The sequence below is a fragment of the Myzus persicae genome, unplaced genomic scaffold, assembly GCF_001856785.1.
Source record: "Myzus persicae strain clone G006 unplaced genomic scaffold, MPER_G0061.0, whole genome shotgun sequence".
In the NCBI taxonomy this organism is placed as follows: Eukaryota; Metazoa; Arthropoda; class Insecta; order Hemiptera; family Aphididae; genus Myzus; species Myzus persicae.
Genome location: NW_019103602.1, coordinates 316690 through 343273, shown reverse-complemented (window position 1 = coordinate 343273; position 26584 = coordinate 316690). Strand labels below are relative to the sequence as shown.

Genomic DNA, 26584 nt, shown 5'->3' with positions numbered 1-26584 from the left:
TATCACGCATCATGCATATCGTTTATATATTTTATTATTCCCAACCACAGATACTCACCGAGTTACACCGCAGCAGCTAAAGTATTCTTATAAATACACAATAATATAATACAGGTACTACGTGTACATAATCCGCAGCAAGCACACTCAGACACGTCATACGAAAATAACCTCGAGAACAATGCAGCAGCAGCAGCAGCAGCACTGCACAGCAGCATTATAACGATTCCCGAAATACGCACAACCTGCACTGTGAGCGTGACACACACACACACACACACACACGCACACAGAGTCGTATAATATATATAATAATAGCGGCGATAAATCACCGGCGCGGGCGATGGACGGCCGAGTGTAATATATTATATTATGGCATACGCGCGGCCCATCATATGATATCGCGTATATAGGCAGGCACAGGCGATGCGGTCCATATATCGGCCGCGGTTTTACACGGGCCGTTTACCGCACGCCCGCTCTCGACGGACGATTGCGCTCGCGTGTAAATACCGTCTCTGGCGGGTTTAACGCCCCCGCCGCGGCGTTGTCTCGTCGCCGATGGCGCAGCGGTGTCCGCCGGCGGCGTCGTGGCGTGCGTGTGCGCGTGTGCATGCGACTCGCGTGGCAACAATGGCGTACATCGCGCTTAACTATTAGTACCACGGTATGACGCGTATTTGCAGGGTGGTTGTATAGGTATACGTATAGGAGGTACCTACATGGCGTCTGATGGCGATATGCTTTGGCGGGGATGGCAAATCTATAGCACGCGAAAATGTTTACTATTATATATTACATAATATGTATATGCGATATTATAGGACCTTTTTTTTTTTTAAATCGACGACGCCGCGGGAACTGCTTTCGCATTTACTTCCGAGAAATATTATAGGACCTAACCTAAACTGACCTTTTTATACTAATACATTAATTGTACAATCAAATTATATAGTGTAACAAAATATAATATTTTTAATATTTTTTTCATTCTAGAAAAAAAAAAGGTTATTACTAATTTTGGGCACGCAGTGTGTTCAAAAAGTTTTCCATCCCTGTGCTATGGTATATTATGGGTAGGATTGTAGGAGGACTACTGGGCGGTATAATATAATATAATATTCGGGGCCCAAGGGGTGAATAATAGCCACTTTTTTGCTATGCAGAGAAGAAAATTACCCGTAGGTCACCTATATACCGCACACCACACAAAGATGCTAGAATCTCGAGCTCGAGAACCTAAAAAATGATGCAATAAATTCATTGGACATAAATATTTTTAATTTTATAATTTGTACCTACCTTTAGAACTCATCCGAAATTCTTTTAAAAAAGCGTATACTATCTTTTTTGCCTCTTGGGGCCATCATAGTTACCTATCTGCCCTTAAATGTAAATTTCGATAAGTTTATGTAGGTTTCGTTGGAATCCAATGTGGCGATGTGTGATCTACAAAATCTCAAATGTTTATATCCTATAATATATCTTCTAATAAAAATGTCTAGTGCTGTTTCGGTGGGGGCCGTGGTAAATGTAATTCCTTTTGAAAATCGTTTTTTGTTAATTGTTGATTGAATTTTACCTATACAAGTACCTACAAGTATATAGCAAATTAGCTTGGCATTCCTTAAATTTATATGCCTATATATAATGTGTGGCTATTCCACGCTTAGACGTATACCGTATATTAAATTGCACATGTCAACAATCCGAACAATCTCAGAATATTTAACTCAATGTATAACAATTACAGTTGTCATAAGTAAATTTAAAAAAGAAACAATATATTTGTATATCAATAACAAAATACGTGAAAATTAAAAAGCTAATGCTTAAAAAAAGAAAGCTATTTAAAAGGGTAATGTTATATGCTATATTTAACTATTATTATTATTATATTTCCTCTGTTTGCGTTAATTAATTGTCACTGTCTTGCTACAAAACAGCGTATATCTATGTTATACATGACTTAGCAAGATTGATGTAAAATATTATGAATAAGAGCGCCGTGGCCTGCCGTAATAAAATAAAAAAGCGTGCACGTAACATACCAGTCTGAATGTTAATCACATCGCTGATTTCGCTCACTAAAAAAGTTTTGTATTATTTTATATTTTTATTCATAATATATGATATATAATATAACACATTGACAGAATAGGATAAGATACTTTATTGTTGAGCTTAATTTTTTATAAAGGCTAATTAAAAAAATATTATTCATATATTATAAACAACGTAAATTTTAAAACAGGTTAGGTTTCCAGTACCGTAACTAAACCAATTAAGGCCCATGTGCGAAATTGAAATTTGAGAAGCACATATATAGCATATTTAATATAACAAGTTATAGTCAAAGTTTTTAAGATTCATGAAACAATATACGATATAAATTATAATGATATGTACCTACGCATAAGCAAGATTGTAATACATTTTCACTATTATTATATAATTTTAAAGAGCGAGTTTTAGGTTTTTTTCATTCGTATAGTTTTATGAATAAATAAATAGAGTTAAAAAAAACTGTAAAATTACCTCGACAAATATAAATAAATAAATTTAAAACACAGATGCGACAAATAATGAGTAAAGAACTTAAAAATTAGCTGGTAGGTATTTTTTACTTCTGAGTGACCTAAGTTGTCTGTACAACTATATCTCAATCAATTTATGAATACAAACAATTTAAGTATGAAGTTTTTCAATATTTAATAAAAATTATGATAAACATATAGATGTTGATCATGTAAGTTGTGAAGGTTATGTTAGATTTATAATTTAGTTAACAAGAAAGCTTTGATAATGCGGTCACAGGAATACTAAATAGTCTTCAATAAATAGTTTATGAAAATATGGGGAGGGGTAAACATTGATAGGTACATGGTTCCTTAATATTTATTTCACTAAATGTTGAACAGTAATCTCTTTAAGTAAACCACATTTTCAATTTTTCACGAATAAAAGTCTTATGAAAAATATATAGTCAAATTGTAATAATTATATATTATAATATTAATAGGTTTTTACTAATAATTAATATTGTATAGATATTCTATAGACTGGCTGATCGCTAGATACTATCTAAAACTAGATATTAAACTATTTATAAGACTATAAAATATAGTTACTTTAAAATTTAAGTTATCTTCAGTTTCTGTTAACCAGCTATCACATATCACTGTAGCAACATGAAAGAGCTGAAAAATCGTTTTGAAGAAGCATATATGATACTTGCCACATTTTTCATCTATTATACTTGGGAAATGGCATTAATATTAAATATCTAAATCAAACATTATTCCAAAGTTTTTCAAATTCTGAATTAGCAATTGTGAGCAGATTTAAAAGAAAAAAAACAATTAATTAAATAGTACTTATATCGTTTCAAACAATGTACATTAGGGTGGAAAACCTGCTATGTAGATTACAATGTTTAGGTACTCGAAAATTTATTAATCACAAATTGTTTCCTTCAGAATTTTACAAAGAATATTATGATCAGGGTTAGTGACCTTAATCACCTTAAATCATCAAAACAAGTGGCTAACATAGCACTCAACAACTTAATTACATACACTCGAAAATCACTGTAAAATATGAAAAAAGCAAAAAAAAAAAAAAAAACGGTTTGCACAATTCAACCGCTCAAATAAATGTTTAATTTCCACTGAAAAATGATATACACATGACACACAGTAATTATATTATGTATTAATCATATGTCTAACTTATACATACAAATACTTATATTTACATTATATTAATGAATCTAATGTTGGTTGTTTAGTAATAAAATATTAATTAACTATATCATTATATTATTATATCACACTATGGACTTTATACCTAAAACAAACATGTTTAATTCAGTAATATTCAAATTACAATTATGGGTTCAACCATCTAAGTGTGATAAATGATAATTATTGATATTACTTAAAGTAGCAACATCAAAATGTTTGAATAATGAGTTATTTCAGATTAACCTTTTGGATTTACTTGACTAACTATTTTTTATGGGTTTATGGTTACAGTACCTATGTCTTAAAAATGCTTAAATACTTCAAGGCCGAAGGATCTCCGTGGAAGATCAATATTTTTAAAAGTGTTTTTTCGAATCATTTGTTCCAATTTGGTGACAACAATTTAAGAAAAATATTTTTGTAATATTTTTGATAATTATTGAAATGTAGTGATCAAATTACAATAGGTTATACATTTTTTAATTTTCTTGAAATGAATTGGATTAGATGTAATTACTACAGCGTTATTAAATCATATAACATATATATATTGATATAGGTCAATCGAATGCAAAGTTTTTCGTACAATTTGCTTAAAATTAATATCTAAACGAAATATTAGTAGAAATAGGTTTAGGTTTATCTCAATATTTTATTTTATATAGTGAATTATACTTTACCACAGTCCACAAACCACGTATTATTAAATTACTGTAGAATTGCCCTAGCAAAAGATCATAATATAAATTTAAGACGTTAATTATAACTATGTAATTAGATAAATCACTTGTGATAGTTGTAATTAATTAACACAGTCCATGGCATAATGAAGGTCATAAATGCACTGTCATTGTTTCAACTTATAACTAATGATTACATTAAATCTTCATCAGTCAACACTATACGTCACTTCTTACTAGCTAGGATTTTATTGTAAATACAAGATGCTTTTAATGAATCATTATAACTATTTAAATTAGTGGTGCAACTAGAAAGCCGATGATCTATAGTTTACATATTAGGATTTAGATTTTGTCGAATACACAATAAAAATTTACTCGATACTAAAATATTTTTAAAATAACATTTTGTTACCGATTTGTATGAAAAAAATTGATTAATTTAATGGTTCACTAAAATTTAATAAATTAACCACGGCTGGGCCACAGGACTATATTTAACCGACCATTATCTCACTATTGATATATAGTTACTTTAAATGTTTTAATTCTTAAATTTCTTAAATTATTTGTATGTAATTTGGCATACCTATATATATTTTTACTTATAATGAACAATGATCTGATATTATAAGCTATAATCACATGGTAACCGGAACAATATGGGAACAGAAAAATTATCAAAGTATTAAAAAACCAAATGCGTAATATCTGGAACCAACCACTAACCAGTATATACATTCAAAGTAATATTATGATTGCATACAGTACCTACCTACTTCATTTACATGGATTATTTTGTCTAAAAAAAAAAAACTATAAATAGAGAAAAAAATTCTTGACTTAGCCACTTAAAATAGAATAGAACGTATTATAATCTATTTGAATAAAAAAAAATTCTAAAATAAAAGTATAAAATTATTAAAAATCCACTTAAATAAATAATAATAATAAACAGTAAATGCTGTGTAAACTTTTTTGTTCCAGATATTACTTAGATACATGTGTATATTTTATTTTTGATATTTTTCCTTTGACTTTTTTTTCGTTAGAATATTTGTCTGCTAGGATAATTTTTCCCAAAGACATTTTTATCTTTATTCCTTACACTCAGACTAGCTGGAAATGCTTAAAAAATAGGCAAATTTTGATGTTTTTTTATTTAATTTATGTATTTAACCTTCTAATAATAAGCAACATCAAATTAAAAATGATAGTACTCGGTAGTACATTTATTTAATTAATATAAAACTGAAATCAAGCAAAAGGGGAAATCTTTGTTATGGTTTGGCTTCGAAACTTCTTATCCAATTGTCATGCAGTTTTTTTTAAACGAAAGAGGATATCACAGAGCAGGTTTTAGGCATAAATAAAGACCGATAATGTTAATTAATCATTAGTTATTATTAATTAAAATAAATGTGTAAATTGTATACCTATATACCTTTTTTAGTAAGACATAGTCGCTGGCTGTAAATAAAAAACAATCAAACTCGACAACCACAGATATAGGTATAGATTTCCGTATTTATTTTAACATCGCCGTACGCTGATATTATTTTCGTTATATGGACTGTGTAATACTTTTCTATCGTTTTCGGTAGAACAAGAAAAAGAACAAAAGAGGAAATCTTTGTTAAGGTTTGGCTTCGAATATTCTTATCCAATTGTCATGCAGTTTTAATTAAGTTATTTAATAATTAATTAGGATTTGGGTAAGTTGTTAATTTTGAAGGATTTTTTTTTTATTGGTCACATTGTGTCCAAGACAAGGAAATCAAAACTTGGCCGCTCCACAAATAGTGCCAAAAGGATGCGCTTAACTAGGAACAATCATTCGCAAATGCACGATCAAAATATGGTTGACAATAAGGGCAACAACCTGCATAATGGCAATACCAGTGATAACAATAACAACAATAATCAAAATGATCCGCGAGCCCCATGGTGCCAACGCTTTATGTCCGCCTTCAATTATAATAAATCGATTGATTATAGAAATGATTCTCACGTTTCGATAGGAAATATGAATACCAAGTGCAATTTCTGTCGTGCATTCAAATGGCCTATAGAACCACCAGGTCTCTGCTGTTCAGGAGGAAAAGTTTTATTGGCAGAAATTGCTGATCCACCGGAACCATTAAAAAGTCTTTTGAATCATTCTCATCGAGATTTTTAACATTTTCTTGATATGATTCGTGTTTACAATTCTGCTTTCCAAATGACTTCATTCGGTGCCAATGAAATCAGACATGGTGATTTTATGCCTACATTTAAAGTTCAGGGTCAAGTCTATAATTTAGCTATGGGTCTATTTTACCAAACAACCCCGACGAACCGAAATTTTTGCAAATATATTTCATGGGTGATTCGGTGAGCGAAGTACAACGGCGAATGTCGATAGCCCCAAATACTTACAGAGAATTATTATACGACTTGCTAAAATTCTTTCAGGCTCAGCCCAAGGTCATGTTGTTTTCATTCCCAGGATATCGATGATTACTAATGAATACCCGTTCGAATTTAAACGAGTACAATTTCCTATAAAGCTTTGTTTTTCTATGTCTATCAATAAGGCACAGGGACAGACACTGAAGGTTGCAGGCCTTGACATTACGAATCCCTGTTTTACCCATGGATAATTTTATGTTGCTTGCTCCCGTGTCAGCTCGGCAAAAAATCTATATGTGTATGCGCCTCACCAAAGAACAAAAAATATTGTTTACAAAGAAGTTTTATAACCTTAATAGATATTCGTACAGAGATAATTAAAGAAAATTGTAGTTTTTTCATCCTCATTTTTTTTATATAATGTAGTTGAATACCTCCCGGGCTAAGCCGGGTGAACCAGCTATTATACTATACAGTAAGTAATATTATATGGTTATTAATTTACGAAAGTTGGACGGCTTCATGGAAGGGGGTGTCCAAACAACACTACTTCAGTTCTAGACTGATGTGGTTACACTTAAAAATATTATATAATTTACACTTAAAAAGACATTGCTTTCACAACGTTTTACACCCAAAAGGAGTTTTTCCCGGGCAACGCCGGGTAATTCAGCTAGTATAATTAATTAAATATCAAAATAAAATAATATAGAACTGAATTGAACACTGTGTTGTACATATGTGTTCAATAACCATGAAAAATAGTTTATAAAATATGATAATTGAAAATAATAAATTTCATCTCGTTCTATTAATTCTTATTTCTTAATATGGTGTTTAAAACATATTATTTTAACATGTTTCATGCATTTCTAAAAAGATGGGAGTTATTATGTAGTTAACTATAAAGACATTCTTAAGTAACTATATTTAATACTTTAATAATTTGTTAAGCAAACATAAGATATTAATTTAATGAAAAAATACTATTTAGAACTTAATATGAATAAAAATTAAACTATACAAGTCTATACCTATACAACTTTGTGTGACTATGATTAATTTTAGATTTTTACTTGAAGGTTCTCGCCAACAATTTAATTGGAATTGTTATTATTTTAGCGGGTCACAAGAGGTAGAAGAAAAATATATTTTATAATTAAACGACTAAAATAATTTTATAGTCAAAAATATAACATTTAAATATATATGTATAATGTTGACAACTTGATTAAAAAATAAAAATAAGCGCCCCATAACGTAGATTGTTACAAGATACAGCATATGCTATCAGTGCTCAAAATTGTATGTATAATATTCAACCATATTAATGTATCCAACTATGATATATATATAAAAAGTTTAAAAACTAATAAAACCTTTTGCTGATTACCTACCTAGTAGTATATTTTATTTTATTCATAAATCACGAAATTTGACTTGTATGAAAATCTAAATCTAATTGTATGTTACAGGTATTGGCATTTTACATTTTAGATTCCGATTTGTATTACATTATTACACTTATGTGTGTTTGTTTCATTAATTTTTTGCATTCCAAAAATCATTCATCGCAGTTTCCTTCAATATTGAACTGACTGGTGGCTCTGTTAAAATATTTCATCTAGTTGACATCAGTTGGACTAAGAAAAATAATAATTAAAAAAATGTATATATAATTATTAATTAATGATTGTTGAAACAGGAATAAACTAAGAAAATAATAAAAAAATAAAACAAACACAAACACAACACCAGTTATTCAACAAAATATTCCTTTTTTATTTTTATTTTATAAATTAAGAAATATTGTGATTTGAAATTTTCCACAAAAATTCATGTTTACTTTTTCTAGACTTAATAGCATCTTCATAGTATTTTAAATAATCGATTTATTTTTACATTTTTACGATCTATGTGCAAAACTTACAATTTTGTTTCTCAGTAAGCAACCTTGAAAATACGATTCAAAATTCCCCCATCTCCTTCGCAACGATTTTTTATTTTTGTAAACCATTATTTATCATTAAATTCTAATTGAATACATCTACTAAAATTACCTGTTTAATTGTAAGATCTAATCGAAACTTAACTTCATCATTGTTATTTCGTAGTAGCTTATAAATAGTTATCACTCCACCTCCACTGATTATAATATTCTGATATTCATCACTTTGTCATCAGGTGACCATCCATCAAAATAATCTAATCTAAAAATTTGAAATGTATGATTGATATTCTCCTGTGATTATAATATATTCTTACATCTAGGTAATATATACTAGTATTTAATCTAATTACGGGAAAAAGTAAAATACTTTTCCAAAATATCGTAAAAAATTTTTTTTTAAGAGTTGTTTACCGCAACTTATTGGAATACTAGCATTAAACTTTCGTAACAGAAACATGTGGTTAGTATTCTTGAAATGTGTGACAATAGCCAAGAAATGACGAATAATAAAAAATCAAGAACATGAAATATTTTTATTTTTTTGTTTTTATTTAAGTGTAATTTTATGAAACATTGAAATAATACTATTATATCATAAAACTAACTTTGAACAATTAGTTATTATTTTCATGACCTGTTATTTGAAAGTCTTTTCACATTGAGTATATAAAACATGTTTAATTGCGACAGACAGTTATCTATTTTGAGGTGAGACAAACAAAATCATTATAAAATTAATATGTATGTACATGGAGTTAAGTATGTCCCTACTTTTATCTCACTTTTCAAAATGGTTAAAAATTGCTGTTTTTACATTTGCTACATTAAATTGGTTTATTGATGGTTTGTATTTCTATGTGCAGTATTTGTTTTTCTAACACGATAAAAGTTAAGAAAAAATAGTAAGCACCCAACGCATTTTAAAATAATACGATTAGTATAATATTTTAATTATGAGTTTAGAACTTAAACAATTTTTAAATGAAATTTAGACATATTGCCTAATATATTCTTATCTAAAAATTATTATGATAATAAATAATATTAATATACTATTTATAACACCATTATTTAAAATGTCTGTTACTCACTAAAATGATCATTAATTTTAATTTTAACTAGTACTATATTATCAATGCAGAACTATAGTTTACCCTTGCATAATTATTTGTTGGTACTTTTCAATTTACATACGTATTGACCTATTATAAGTGCATTTTATACATTTCAATTGCGTTCAAGTCTTGTGAACATATTCAAAGTAACTAGCTAGAAAAATTATTTCAACTAGATGTTCCGAACGTCAATTAAGATTCAAGTAATCACGTGTTTTTTGTTACTTAAATTAAAAATCCGTAAATTTATTTCACGTGTAATTAATTAGTAAATCACTTATATTTACTTCAAGTGTGCTTAAGACATAATATTTACTTAACACATTTAATTTTAGTGAATTATTTAAAAAAGATATGTTAATAATGTTAGTAAAAAACTAAAAACTATAAATATTTATGTCTAATATTCTAAAAATAAATGTTTCATAAACAATACTATAGTAAAATGACAATACATGTTTATTAATGTAAACAATTTCTGTTGGACATATTTCAAGTTTCGTAGATTCTATAGATATAAGGATCTGGAACATGAACCGATTCATGTTAGGGAAGAAATTCGCTATCATGTTAAACATTTATTAAATTATTTTGTTGTTCTGTGTCCATCAGCAACTGCCACAACAACATACATCGTTCGGCAATAGCGATCTCAAATTTTTATATTGTAATGAAAATCTTCCCGAGAATGACATAGCTGATCAGTTTCAACTACATTCAAGACTACCTATCAAAAACAGAATTAAAATTTGACTTTGATCCATCAGGTTGGTGGAAAACAACGGGAACATAAGTATCCAGCTATAGCTAAGTTGTCATTAAAATATTTGACAATATCGGCAACATCAGTCGACAGTCAGTTCGGAAAGATGTTTTCCTAAAGCAGGTAATATAGTTACACCAAAAAGACACTGTTTGCTGTCGAAAAATATATGTTGATTTTTTTTTAGTAGAAAATTATTAGAATAAAAATGCTTATGTTTTTTTTAATATAAATTATTGTTATTCAATTTCATTTAGCATGTATAGTACCTTCTTATACCTTACTATAATTTAAAATACCAACGTACACATGAATATCTATTTATCTGTTGAGATTTATTAAACTACAACATATATTATATAATTAATTTATCGTAATATTATATTAATTGTATACTATTGTATTATATTATATAATACACAATATACTCGTATTATATATTACACAAATGTGCATGTGAAAATATTTTGCTTTTTATCCAAAATAAATAAAATTTATTTACGTAATTTTTGTATCAAAATTCATGAAATTGTATTTTCATTATTCAAATTGTTTATTTTTTCAATTATTTTTAAATCTATGTAAAATGTAAATAAATTTCACAATAAAACATTTGTCAAAAAACCACATAAAATATTCGTATGTAAGATGTTCTGTTCATGATCACCGGTTACTGCTATGTGGAAACTAAAAATCCCATTGGAATATACTAAATAAATTGAAAATAAAATTTCAAATACAATAATATACGCATGATTTAATAACAACATTCACGGATTCACGTGTAGTTAAATTCTTAAATTTACGGGAATTTATTTCACATGATTGGGTACGTGAATTTTAATTTTACGTGTATCCGTGAATTTAACTATTAATTTAGAGACCTCTAAATTTTAAACTATGTTTATGACGGCGTAATGTATAGGCAATCAAGGTACAATACGTCAATTTATACGAATAAACGGTTTCGAGGACTGTGATGAATTCAGTCAATAGTTGCAGTCTAATCGAAATATCAGTTATGTGTGAGAGTTGAGGATACAAGACCAAATGCAAAGTTGAATGTAGTAAGTAAATTTGACTTTATTAGAGCGAAATATTTATACCTACGAATTATTAATAATTACACTCGGTCACTGAGAATGATTGATGAAAAGACTTGGCTGACCGCCGGTCTGGGTTCATTGTCGTCACGGACCAGATTATTTGTCGTAGGACGTCAGTACGTCACAAAGGCAAGTCGCAACTTTTGCTATCGGACGGTACGTCCAGCCTGCACGAATGCGGTACGCTGCAGTTCTTGCACTTACGAATGTCACGGACCGCGTCATCTGTAAATAAACATTATAAAATGAAAACCTCATAATAATTTCTTGGATGCTTTGAAAAGTATATGTTTTTACATTTTTTTCTTTCAAACAAAGGTCCTAAATCGGACTAATGCAAGTTTCTTGCTCATATTACACATAATACATTTTTAAATAATGTATATACATATTACATTTTTCTTGGGTTCTAAATAAGCCATCAGTAAGATCAAAATACTAGGAATTATAATTCATTTAAACCATTCTCATATTATTTGTAACAGACATGTTTGTAAGTTCGAGGTAACAATTAAGGGTTACAATTAATCTTTATAGTTTTTTTTTTAATTTGGTTATTAGAAAAATCACAATTTCTGTTTAAATTAGTTTTTGGAACTGCGAAATATTCTGCTATAACTTAATATTGTTTTCGTAGGGTAGTAAGTTTTCAACCGAAATTTTGAAGAGTTTCACTTTTTATTGATGAATAACACTCCAGAGCAATGTAGATCGTATGTTAACCATCGTTTATATTAGTTGAGCTAGGAACTAGAATTTGGAACCACAAACATCCGCTAATATTAAAGATGTTTATTATGAGGGTGACAATAATTGTTAAAAGTAATGACTTAATTATATTTCTTAATATGATTCCTTTGGTATTCAGTGATATCGTAGATTATAAGTATTTTAGATCGCCCACTACGGTACAAAATACGCTATTTACGAAATGCTGAATTTACTGTCAATTTTAGCGTTGATATCCAAAACTGATCAGGTGACTCAGTCATAAGATCAGTTCTAGATATCAACATCAAGATCGCTAGCAAATTCAGCGCGTATATTGTACAGCAATGGACGATCTATAGTATTTATAATCAATGGTAATATGTATAAATTATATAATGTACTGCCAAACCTAGAATATATCGAAAATAATATGTATTTATTTATTTTTTATCTAACTTAAGTTTATGGCGTTAACCGTAGACTAAGAATATTATATTATTCTATTCTAAGTGAAAACGATATCAACTTGTGTACGGATGTACAAACTGTCTTAAAAATGTGCAAAAAACCTTTTAGCCAAAAATTTAGTGATATCAAACGAGTACGAAATAAATTTCATATCATAGTCAGATACAACAGAATTAACAGATGCTGGTAAAATAAAATACACTTAATTTAAACACTGGATTTTTTTATGAAATAAAGTTCATTATCTAGTTCAAAGTTTTTCAAAATGTAGTCTTAACATGTTTCAACAGGGATTCAATAAGAAAAGTATTAACTGGACCAGGAATATTGTCGTAAAGCGAACTATTTCCTCAATTTCAATAGGTTACTGCATGATACCGTTCAGAATAAATTATTCAGAATTTAAATCTGTTTTTATACCAAATTTAAATAAACCTAAACTTTGCATATACTTTCAGTTTCTTAATATAACAAATAACAAGTATACCTGCCTGAAAAATGTTTTATGTGATAATGTTGTACTGCTGTCTAATTATTATATTATTATCCAACATTATTATAGACTTCAACTACACATTTGTACCCTACTTAATCACATTAATCATCTTAAGTTGGCCAAAAATTTACAATCGCAAGGCAAAAGTAACTTTCTGATCAACCATCATGATAGATTACAAATGTACCTTGCCATCTTTATCTAGTTATCTGCATTTAGTAAAGAAATGTCTGAGATTACATTGAACTATGTTAAGTTGCAGCACATTATCGAATTCCGGCGCAACCTTCGCCACTTATTAATATTAATATTACATTGAGACTTAAGTAAATTAAGACTAAGACTCCATAGATAATATTTTACTTATGAATGTAATACAAACACAATTATAAATCATGTGCAATTATTTAAAATTGTCTTCATCCAATTTCTAACTTTACTAACTTTTTTTTTATTTATTTTATTATTTTCATTCGTTAAGTCGTTTCTTATTTTTGATACTTGGTTGTTTTGTAGATTTATTAAAATAATATTTTTAGTACCATAACACAGAAAACGAAGTTAAAAGTTCAAGTTCTAAATTTCCCTTGTGATTGTAGGTGTTCATTTTGTAAGAATATTTCAAATCTCGTCTCATTCAATCTAAAATGGTTTTTTTACTTTTCAAGACTATTTCATAAATAACTGGACTTTTTCAATTTTGACCTCTCAATAGTACCAACTAGATTCACTTTTTTATCAAAAAAATATGCTGATGTCGGAAATTGCTCATTTTTACTTGTCCAAATGTTGATATCAGACAGACAAAAAAAATACACATCGTTGTAAAATCTTTCAGTCATTCGATACTCTGGATTAGAATCTGAATTTGAGAAAAACTTGAAATTTTGCTCAAAATTGATTTTGTTTTTACTTTTTTTTGGAGTAACTCGGAACAAACAACCGTAGATACTAGACATTTTCACCAAATGCTTATAATAGCATTTCTTGTACTTAATTTGTTATTTAGAACATTATTTTATTTCAGATTCCTCATAACTTGTTAACATCCCAATCAAAAATAATTGACAATACATAGTGCCAAACTTTTTCATGGATTTTCTTCCAGTTCATAACTTCATTTCCTCGTTGGTGTGGTTATCAAATAATTTAAAAATGTATGTGAATACTGAATACTGGATAGGTCATTACGAGATTTATTAAATTAAGTAATAGTTTAAATTTAAATTTCTTAGTTTATACTTTACCTAAAATTGAATTGTTTCTGTTTTTGAGATAAAAGTAAAAAATCAACTGATGCATATATTTTAAAACTTAAAAATAGCAACATATGTCAGATATACTCGCACTGTACAGTTTATCGACTGTTGTATATTTTGAGATGTACTAAATGTATTTTTTAGTAATTAAACTTTTTCAAAAGGTTACTTACTTTTTTGTACTTTAAATTAAGGGAAGTCATTATTCTATAATATATAACATAATTATGAAATAATTAATGAGTATCAATATTACTTTCTATTAGTAAAATACACATATATATTAGGCATGTTTTAAGGCGACAAGAAAAAAAAATTTCTTATTTCTGAAGGTCCCTCAAGCTTAAATTATGTATATGTTACCGCCAATGATATCAATTTCTTCAATATCTTCTTCTTGGTTTAAATTAGTGGTTTCATTGAGTGGAAATCCAACTGACGCTACACCAAGTCTTACAGGACACCCAAACATGGCCTCATACGGTGATCTGCCAATTCCTATTTAAATAATAAATGTGGTTAAGTTTAAAAAAATGTGAAAACGATAATAATAATATAAAATATTTTTAAAAATTTTTATATTATTAAAAATGTACTTTTTATTTACCTACCTAGTTCATGCTCAACTTTTTAAATTATCATTAAAATTACATATTCGTTTAACATAAAATTTAAATTTTTTAATACATTTTTTATTAATAATTATAATTCACAAACCTGAATGAAACGCGCGATTTTTTCTGAATTGAACAAATTTTATTTCCGATGGCCAATCTCTAGAATTATTTTCAGCCATCCATGTTGCCAAAATGTCTTCAACATCGCGATTCGCTCGTTCTACCGACCCTTGGCTTTGGCTGTGCCTTGGTTTGCCATGAACTATTTTAATATCACCCCACATCATATTAAGCTCAGTTATAATAGTGTTTACAAATTCTCTTCCGTTGTCAGAGTGGAGTATTGCAGGTGCACCAAATGTAGTATAAATATCGATCAAATTAAATGCTATTTCTTCAGCACGTTTTGATTTTAAAGGTCTAAGTAGAACGAATTTTGTTAAATGGTCTTGATAGTTCATGATAAATTTAAATTCATTATAACTTTGACTTTGCATATCGATAAGGTCAACTTGGGCTCGTGAATTGAATGCATTATGAAGTATGGGTTTAGAAACTAGGCCTCGCTTTGGATTCGATGATTTTTTTTCACAATGCATACAAAGACTTAAATATATCATAATAGTTTCCTTGGTAATATTACAATATTTTGTCTTTAATTCATAAACCATGCGGTCCCTACCACCATGACCTATTGCAATGTGACTATCGTGTAAAATATCAAATAATTCGTCATTTGATACATAATAGTGTACATTTTCTGAATTATTACTTATAGATTTAATAAGTCGTTCTTGCCCATTGAGTGTTATTATATCATACTTACGAATGTATCTGTAATCCTTTGCACTTTTCTTCCCAATTTTTTCCTTAGCTAATTTAACTTCTTGCAATCTTAACATATATTCTTCTTTGTTTAAAAATGATTTATTATCTTCACGTTTATTTTTCAATAAATCAGATAATGCTTTGTAAAATTTTTGACGCATTTCATTTGAATTCATTTTTTTAATAAAACAATTCAACACTTTTCGAAATGAAAAACTATACAAAACTATAAACTATATTATACGAAAGTACAACGTAGACTGTAACAATACTTATGTTAGGTTAGTTGCCGTGAGTATTAAAACTATAAAAGATACCTATTATTATTCGTTATAAAACATATACCTAATCTTAACGTGGGTTTTTAAAGTTAAAACGATAAAAGATAACATTGACTTCACGACGATAGGATATGTTATAATAACTAGTGAATTTATCAAATTATAACATCGTCTGATTTATCAAGTCAATGTTACAAATATATGTTGATTATAGATAATGACCAAGTTACCCAGGCATTATATTAATTGGCTAGTCAATATCATCATTACCTGAATTTACGACATTGACGGTAACATATACATCTAATAAAACGGTTCTCAGAAAATTTCAAAACAATTTTGATTTTTACTGGTTACGCAACTTGTTTTGAAAATATAATAAATTCTCCAATGTATGAATTAAAATATTTACTTTTCACGATAATATTATGTATTTTGTAATCTACATTATTTGTAGTTGGCATATTAATTAACTATTAATTGTCTCCGACTATAAACTAGCTCTGTTACACATTGAGTTATTATTATTATTATTATTAAATCATTAAATTAAAAAGTGGCAAAGTTTTTTTCAAGTTAGCTTCATGAAAATTTCAAATAGGCATACAAAAGTTGTATTCCATTACTAGGATAGTTGGTAAAATTGACATACGATTTGTATGTTGCATAGGATTCGATCTCTTTGGTGTGGTCACAAGCTATTTGCTGTCCTTTTTATAATGTGTTCTTCAAAGGTTTCATAGCAACTTTTAGATATCTTACGTAGATAATTTTATACTGTGATATAAATTGATATTATACTGTTTTGGTGTGATTCGGTAATATAAAACTGTCCAACAATTATTTTATAATATAAGTACAACTATAATTATACAATGCAAAAAGTATTGCTATTTAAAGAATATACAAAAATGTATTAATGATGTATTCCAGCGGTTCTTAACCTGTGGTCCGCGACCCCCTGGGGGTCCGCAATACTCATGCCGGGGTCCGCGGCAGCCTTACCACCTAACATAAGTTAATACGTGACATGAGTGCATATTATAATATTTTTGGATTATTATTTTTGTTTCATATAAAATTATAATCTTATATTGTCTGTCACGGCGGGCCGTGATATCGTAGGTATATGCATTTATGATTATCTCGACGTCATGGTTTTTTTTAAAATTTAAGTGTTTAATGATGTTAAAGTTTAAAATTAAAAACTAAGTTTAATAAAAATAATTTTAAATGTGTATATTTTGTTATGTCTACTTCTATAATTTGTAATATAAAATAGTTATTATAATTTTGGTTATGATAATTTGATATGTTTTGTAAAACAAGGTATTTGGAAAAAAATTAGTAGAGGGGTCCGCGATTTCTAAAAATATTTCATCGGGGGTCCGTGTTTTACAAAAGGTTAAGAACCGCTGATGTAATCATTCAGAAAATAATAACGAATCCTTAAAATAAGATTATCATTTATCACTTATCACTGATAATTTCTAGACTAAAGGTATACTCGTATTTTTATAACGGATTGACATGAAATGTGGTTCAAAAAATGTCAGTTTTCTTTATATTCAACTAAAAATTACAACGGACATAGCCGTGGTGTTAATATACTAGTATATAATGTCAGAGAATATCAATGATCACGGTCTAGCACTATTATACTCCAAGAGTAAAAGTCTTATTAGGTATATTCGTATATTGTTGAGTAACTCAATATCCACTGTAAAAGAACTTAAATGCTTCGATTTATTATTGCAGATTTTGATAACGCGGCGTAATGTATAGGCAAAACAGCTACACAACCGCATCGTCACACATATTATTTTAAAATATCATATTTTAATATAGATAACCTAAAATATTCTTCGTATAGAACAATAATATTTCTTATAATATCATTTTCAAGTGTTCGTTACATAATTGGAGTTTGGATGACGTTCGTCTATATTACTATACACTATTAAATAGATCATCAGGTATTTCGGGAGGATAGTGGGTATGCGATGTGGTAAACAATAAATTACAATAATCTAACAACGCACTTGTCGTTCAACGAATAGAATATATTTGTTGCAAATCTTACAGTTTAAACGATACAGACACGCGACTCACGTGCATAGCGAGGCGTACAATATATAATATATATATATACAAATATGAACCGTTGTTCGGAGAAAAAATCGTTATTATCATTCTTGTAGACAATAATACAAATTAAAAAAATGTATTTTAATATTAATAATAAAAAATAATAATTAATAATAATGATAATCAGTAAAAATAATATTGTGGTATAATAGTCCACGTACAATATATAATTAGGCTTGCGTTTTGGGTAGGGGTGAGAGAGAGGTCAAAACACACACGTTTGCGGGCTAATACATACATGACGCGACGTATACGTATATAGTAAATGGCAAGCGTACCGCCGGTAGTTATTAAAAAAAAAAAATTATGAAATTAACCATACTAATAATCATGATAATAATAAGGATTATAATAATAATAATAAAAATAATAATAATAATAATAATAATAATAATAATAATAATAATAATAATAATAATAATAATAATAAAAAAATAAAAAAAACTAATATACGGGTATTACACATCATAATATAATATATATAAATAATAATAATACAAATATATATTATACGTAATGACTACAGGTAATTAATAATATTGATGATTTGTAAATATACAAAAACAGTTTTTAAAAAAAAGTACAAAACTTGGTGTTTTAATAAGAGTTAATATCTCCTACACCAAAACGGTGAGCGACGGTGGAGCAGCTTCGTCGTCACCAGCTTCCGAGCTATGGTTGGTATTGTTGATGTTGTTGTTGTTGCTGTTATTGTTAGTCGGTGTTGAGTGCAATAATGACGCTGTATAGTGTTGTTGCTGCTGTTGATTATGATACTGTTGTTGGTTAGGTTGTACATGTTGATTAAGAACGTCTCCACGACTGCGACGGTTGTACTGTTGCGCTGCTACTTGCTGCTGCTGATGAAGTTGTTGATGTACTGGTAGTTGATGTGGTTGGTGAGCGAGTTGTTGTTGTTGTTGTTGTTGTTGTTGTTGTTGGTGTAGTGGTAGTTGATTTTGCTGGTGTAACGGTTGTTGGTGTGGTTGCTGGTGTATCGGTGATTGTTGTTGCCGTTGTTGTTGCATCAATTGCAATTGTCGTCGCTGCTCGTTGTCCACGTTCAAAGTCTTTTTGCACAACAATAATGGTTGTGGTGCTGCTGCGGCCAATGGCCGTTGTTGTTGTTGTGGTTGTTGCTGTTGTGGTTGTTGTTGTTGTCGAGGTACGGCTATAGCTACAGATCTAACGGCAGCAATTGGTGGTAATGCTGCGTTTGTTGTTTTCTCTCCACTCTTTTCGTCGACTACATTCATTCCATCGACATCACCACCTCCGTTCAGATGCTGTTTCCGATGCAGTTCAGGTGAAGATCCGTCGTCAGCTGAAGTGACATTGCATAACGGGTGAACAATGCTGACACGCGAACAACTCAGAGATGATCCCGCCGACAAATTATTGCGTCCGCAGCCACTTCCACCGTAGTCACCCCCGGCGGCCGTCACGGCAACCCGGTTTCCACCGGTTACCAACCGCTTGAGGTTCTCCTCGTTTTGACGTCGCACCAGAGACAACATCAAACTGTCACCACCGGCCACCGAAGGGTCAACGACAGCAGATGAAGAATCCGACGTCGTTTGTCCACCGTTCGATTTCCTCCTGGCGCTGCTCCGGAAGCGTAGTAACAGGAACGCCGCGGCCGCCAGCACAGTGGCCAACGCTCCGCAGGCTACACCGATCGTCCAATAGTAATAGTAGTAATGGCGGTAATCTGTGAAAACACAAGTCTGGTATTAGTGTTATTACCGAGCACCCGATGGTGGGAATAACCACGGTTTGTCAGCTGACGACATTTGATAACATATAAATTAAGTCCATACAACAGTATGTTAGCTGAGACGAATAAAACAATTTAAAAAGGAGTATTTTGGTGGCCTATAATTATTAATTTAGATTGAATTGATTGCTCAAATATCACCACTTGAGTGCAAAAAGTTATATTTACTGTACTGTATTTTTTATAATAATGTTATTGGTAGTGTTAAATTATAATAAAACATAAAAAATAAATAAATATTGAATGGTATTAAGAATTCGTATCGTTGGAACCTTATCAGTAACCGAAAACATATATTCACATACCTATAAACCAATGGATAGCACTTTGCACATCTTATCATCAATATAATATATGGTGACCAAGGAAATGAGAGAAAGAACACAAAGTACTCGTAATAAATCGTGGGTGAATATTACTGTACTAATTATTGCCTTTACATTTCAGTTATCAACCAGAAATACATGCCTTCATAACTACGTATGTCAACAATATTTCATAAATCAAAAACCATATATTAATCAGCCATCGGGGAATAAACTATAAGAATAATATTAATAATAGGTAATAACAATAATTACTAATATAATATCAATTGTGTGATATTATAAGATATTTTTTTATTAGGTGCATTTTATTAATTTGTCCATCTCAGCCTTTGACTCCTCTAAGCACTGGCCATTAGCTTGTAGGTATATCGATTAAACAGTGTTAGTTATTAAACGGTCGCTGATTAAAATATGTCAGAAATTCAATGGGGTGGTCGCAAAATACAAATATCGCCCAAACAGTGTGCTTGTAAAGTATGTATCTCGCCACTATCTTGAATATCGTTCAACGCTAATACTTACCATCGTTTGAAGAACCGGACGAATTGGCCGGAACGGGCGTTGAATGGGATTCCGCCATCACACCGCCTCCGAGGGAAACGTCCACTACGGCGGCCGTTAAGAACGCCAGCGCTGCCGCGTCGTCGTAGTCGTCAACACCGCTGTTTAGTGTCGGGCGAAGACGATGACCAGCGGTTTGAACTTTTTTCGTTGACGTCACCGTCGATCCGGCCATAGTGCCTCCGTTGAGTCGTTTATAAAGCGTTTGGACGGCCCGTCCAACGACCGCTGCAACATCAACATCGTCGTCCTCTGCCACCGTTGCTGTGATTCTTCTCTGATGCTGTTGCTGCTTATCCGTCACGACCGCCTAACATGGGTTCACACAATAAGTAAACAATTCAGATTTCTGGTGCCGGATATAATATTCGGGTGTTCAAACGCCGGGATTGAAAACTTTAACTAACATTTAAGGGCTCATAATTGTTGTTAATCGGGATAGTAAAATGTCTGGAAAAACTTAATTTCAAAAGTATGTATACCAGGTAAGGTTGATAACGTACACAGTCTTATTATAACACTATAATGATAATGACTGTATAACTATATGGTCATTATAACTTCTAAAATAAGATTTATTTTATATTATTTTTTTATTTTTTTAACGTTATAAGAAAGTTGCTTTAAATTATCAAGCATAAGTAATTAGAAAAAATGTTTGTCAACATAAATAAAGATATATTTAAAATAGTTTACTAGGTATTTCAAATGTTTATATAAATACCAAGTACAAAAAGATCTAAAACAATATTGAAAAATCATGTTAGTATAAATATTTAGTGAAAATCTCTAATATTCACGAAATAAAATATATGTACACTATATAGTATACGCTATACATTTTTTATTTAAATTTAAAAATAAGATTAACTTCGTCATAAACCGGTGTTGTGATAATATTCCAGTTTAATTTCCTTTTATTTTTATTAATTTAGTTTTCCCGATTTTATTGAAAAACATTGGGATTTTTAAAACGAGTTTCGGTCAATCATGTTGTACCGTGCTATTATACGTACCAAAGACACTCGAATGGTGACGCGGCGCCGTCGGCGTCGTCGGCGGGTGTTGCCACTACTTCCGGCACCACCGCCGATTCGGTCGTCGTCGTTATTATCTCGCTGATCCTCGGCCGCTTCGCACATAACGTACACTCTATTTCTTCTGTACTCCACGTCGTCATCTTGGTTCAAGTCGTCGTCTTCGCCACTGCGAACCCATTCCCTGGCGAGCAATCGACGGAGACTATGGCATACGGCCGATACCCGAGTACCACGCCTAAGACGCGCCGGATCCAGTGTAATGCGCAACCGGCCGCAAGCGTCACCACGGCGACGGCGATGCTGCTGGTGCGGCTGACGTTTGTCACCGGCCACGCTGTTTGGCAGACAGTGTTGGACCACCGACGGCCACACCGTCGTGGGTGAACTGTCCTCGTCGTCGTCATCATCACGATCGTCGTCCACGTCGCTGTCGTCCACAACCGCGGTCGCGCACTGACCCCGGCGACGGCGCCTCGGCCACGAACCCACGGCCACGTAAGCACTGTGGTCATCCTGGCCGCCGTCGTCATCGTAACCGTACCGAAGCCGAACGTCATCCCTGTCACGATCCGCGTCCACGCCACCACATGGTGGGCGCAAACACTGACGCCACAAAAGGAGAGTGTCCACCGCAGTGGCTGTTCCGTCGGTCTCTCCTCGCTTGTCCAGGTCATCTTCAAGTAGTTCCTCGTCGTCCATGTCGTCTATGATCGGTACGCACACCTGCAAAGAACACAAAGACATATTTTATTTAATAAATAGGAAAACCATCAGTCAGGATTGGGTGGGTATTCTATTTACACGAATTATATCTTGAATTTTCAATAACCTTTTCAGATCAATTAAATTTTTACTCAAATATTTCGATCATTTTGAACTTTCAAACTTTAGTCGGATCACAGCATATCATCAAATCATTAAAACCGGTAAGGGCCATATGGGAAATACAAATAGTATTCTAGAGTACGGCTATTTGATGGAATTCGGGAGATTTTGAGAAATTATCAATGCAGACGACGCCTCGCTGCTTCATTGTATTGACCGCAAATGCATATAAGACGTGTGATAATTATACGTGGTGAAAGTTACCTGGTTGGTGCCGGTGCAAGGCATAACACCGCTCAGGCAGTCGAAAGTCGCTGGTCCACACCACATGTTGGTGCACGACATCACGGCCGACTTGTCATCAATATTGTCGATCATCGGCGATTTAGAGCTGCATTTGCACTCGTTGCAACCGTCGTCGGCGATCCAGTGTTTGCGCCTATGACGACCGCCTCCGCACATCACCGTGACGCCGTCATCGTCGAACTGCTGTTGATCCGAGTTCGCTACTGTTGACGCTGTAACGACACAAATAGACATGGATGCAAATTAATCGACCGGCGTTACAATTATTATGATAAATTGATAACATATGTATACCGCGAACGGTAACATGACAACAAGACGCGCATTTGTCGACGGCAATAAACTGCAGCGAATGTCGATGAAATATTATATTACATTTACATCAGTGGGTGATGGGTGGCGGGTGGGGTTGGACAAGGTGTAGGGAGCGTTGTAACGATAACACAATACCGTGTAATATTTCAGTTTCTAGATGGACGCAGGCGATGAAGTGCGTTCTTTTCGTACCAAAAAACTCAAACCTCGACGCGCATATATTATAATAAAGAAATAAATATATAAAAATACGTGCGCATATCTATAATAATATGTATTAATAACACGACGCGCGCGCCCGCGCTTGTAAAACTACGGCGATGGTCGCGGCCGCGTCCAGTCAGCGGGGCGCCGAACTGACGGAGCTTACACGCCGCCGCCGCCGCCGATTGTTTTTCAGCTCTCGCGGGACGAGACCGGCGCACGACGGACGACGACGTTTTCCCATTAGACCCCCGCGGACGCCGTAACGACGGCCGCGCAGCAGCACGCCGTCGATGAGAAACCACCGCCGTCGTAGTTTACGACGGTCGCCGCCGCCGTGCTGCACCGCACGCACGCGCACGGACGCGCGCGCGGCCGCACACGTTTTCACAAACGGATCGGCCGCGAGACGGCGGTCATTATTATTATAACGACGTGCGGTGCAGCTATTCGGCGGGTTAGGTGACGCAGTGGATGCAGCGGGGAGCGGGTTATTATTATTATTATTATTATTATTATTAACATTACTCGTCCGCCGTTATTTGTTGTTTGTAGGCGGCGGCGGCGGAGGCGGCGGCGGAGGTGGTTTCGAATTTATACATTATTCAAACATAAAAAATACGTACAAATATAATATTACGTATATTATAATATGCACCGCCGACGCGGAGAGACGAACGACGACCGATGACGTGCTGCACCGCCGCCGCTGCTGACGGACGAGCGTTATTGCCGCCGCATAATATTATACCGGACGATTCTGGCGGCCGCGCGCGCGCGAGCTCAAAATAGTGCGCGGCGCGCGGACCCAGCGTGACACCGCCGAGTCTACCCGCTGGACACCACCACTGCACCGCGGCGTGCGCGCACATTTAATAACGAGATTTCGTTTACGTTTTTTTTTTTTTTTTAAGTATATATAATAAATTACGTAAAAAATCGATATACACATGCTGCGTATATACACTATATTATAATATTATACCGCGAGGCTATGTATAATAATAATATAATATATGAATGACGGGTAGGAAAAAAAACTGTACGTAAATTAGAAATACGTCGTCCGCGTGTTTTCACATAATCATCGAATACACGCGTTGGGGTCTCGGAGATCATGTGATGGTTCCGGGAGGAGTGATAGAGAGCACAAAACAATCCTTTCGTTTATGGCTGTGTATATTTATATATATATATATATATATATATATGTAAATAGTTTATTTATGACAGATACAGGTACATCACCCGAACAAGTATCTCCATATAAGTACGAGACGTGATCACGACATAACATTATTAAACACTGACGTGCGGTGCTGTTTGTCGTTAACTATATTATTGGCACCACAAATCTCAGCTTGTTTTCGAAAGGCGCTATCGCTAAATTTCAACAATATTTGTTATGAATTGTTCATGATCATGATTCATGAGTCTTGCTAACTTTGTAGTGCCAACTTAATAACTCGTAATTCTCTAAGCTGCATTTCTGAATTCATATTACATGTTATAAATTATGGATTAAATAACTTGTCATCAGCGTCCAATAAGTTAAACAGGTAAATGTATGAAATAATTTTATTCGGTAATAATTTGCGGATTTAAAGAGCACGAAAATATTACCATAAATATAACTGGACATTATTATACGGCATGCTCATTACTTATAACAATTCAATCGAGCCCCACACAATATAATAAACTATAGAATATGCGCACAATATACTTATAATAATTCATCTAGAGACATACAATTGATGATAAGTTCTTTTCAATCATATCAGATATTATTAGCTATTTTAAATAAACAGTTTTGGTTAGGGCTGTAGCATCCCTCATTAATTTAAACCCAAGATGATTGTTTAAAAATTATAACAATTCTTTAATAGCAAGTTCGAGAAAAAAGCACTCACCTTTAGCACTGTCGTCGTCGTCTTCGTCACCATATTGCTTCTGCTGCTGTCGCCATGTCGTCGCCCCCGGCAATCCGGCGCCCGGTCGACGTATAGTGGCCACCGGCGTGATCGCCGTGCTACGCTGCAGTGGTGGCGTCGACGGGGGTCTAGTACTGGCCACCGTCGTCGTTGTCGTCGTCGTCGGTGCGGCCGTCGTGGTCGTGGTAGTCGTGGTTCTCGCGGTTGTTGGCGTAGTCGTCGTGGTCGAGGCCGTAGACTTGGTGGCCCCGGCGACGCCGCCGTCAGCGGGCACGGTACAATTCTTGCCGTGCCACGACCAACCGTCCCCGCTGCACTGGCAGTAATAATCATCCGGCGTGTTCAGACACTGGCCACCGTTCCGACATGGGTTCGGCGAACAATGGTCCCTGTCGATCTGTCAAAACGATAAGCCACGATGTAAAGATAAAAAAATAACTAATGACTCAGTGCTAGTTAGTACGAAGTTTTAATTTTAAAAAAAAATCACTGTATAGTTCTTATGAAATTAAAGATAAAAATTTACAGTTATATTGTTACATTGCATCAAAATATCAAAATATACAATTGAAAATGATTGCCACCTAGACGTAGCTGTAATTTGTATTATAATTATGCATATGAATTGATTTATAAGAAAGTAGATTTTTTATGGAAAATAATCACTTTTAGAAAAGTTATAAACACAAACTAAATAAGGGTTGTGACTTATGAATTATATATTAAAAGCTTC

The 26584-nt window shown here is 32.4% G+C and overlaps 2 protein-coding genes across 2 annotated transcripts in view; both read right to left on the bottom strand.

Annotated features, from left to right (window-relative positions):
* Nucleotides 1-11873: 11873 nt before the first annotated feature.
* On the bottom strand, nucleotides 11874-16707 carry LOC111034860. The gene is made up of 3 exons (XM_022316262.1): nucleotides 16130-16707; nucleotides 15050-15184; nucleotides 11874-11977 (listed from the first exon to the last, which is right to left on the bottom strand). The coding sequence occupies exons 1-3, from the start codon at nucleotides 16305-16307 to the stop codon at nucleotides 11874-11876; spliced, it is 417 nt and encodes a 138-aa protein (XP_022171954.1). The 5' UTR covers nucleotides 16308-16707.
* A 2348-nt stretch (nucleotides 16708-19055) lies between these two features.
* LOC111034836 overlaps nucleotides 19056-26584 on the bottom strand; it is a 51496-nt gene continuing 43967 nt past the window's right edge. Inside the window, exons 11-15 of the mRNA XM_022316228.1 lie at nucleotides 25831-26248; nucleotides 23357-23610; nucleotides 22244-22990; nucleotides 21189-21537; nucleotides 19056-20271 (exon numbers count right to left, since the gene is read on the bottom strand). Of these exons, the coding sequence (XP_022171920.1) occupies nucleotides 19178-20271; nucleotides 21189-21537; nucleotides 22244-22990; nucleotides 23357-23610; nucleotides 25831-26248 (2862 nt within the window). The 3' untranslated portion in view covers nucleotides 19056-19177. The remainder of the gene's footprint in view (nucleotides 20272-21188; nucleotides 21538-22243; nucleotides 22991-23356; nucleotides 23611-25830; nucleotides 26249-26584) is intronic.

What these genes read in the sequence shown, in the direction of transcription:
- LOC111034860 (XM_022316262.1), bottom strand. Translation starts at nt 16,307, where the DNA reads ATGAATTCAAATGAAATGCGTCAAAAATTTTACAAAGCATTATCTGAT. An exon ending in AAAGGATTACAGATACATTC is followed by an intron (nt 15,185 to 16,129) that starts GTAAGTATGATA and finishes TTATTTAAATAG; the next exon opens with GAATTGGCAGATCACCGTAT. An exon ending in AGAAATTGATATCATTGGCG is followed by an intron (nt 11,978 to 15,049) that starts GTAACATATACA and finishes GTTTATTTACAG; the next exon opens with ATGACGCGGTCCGTGACATT.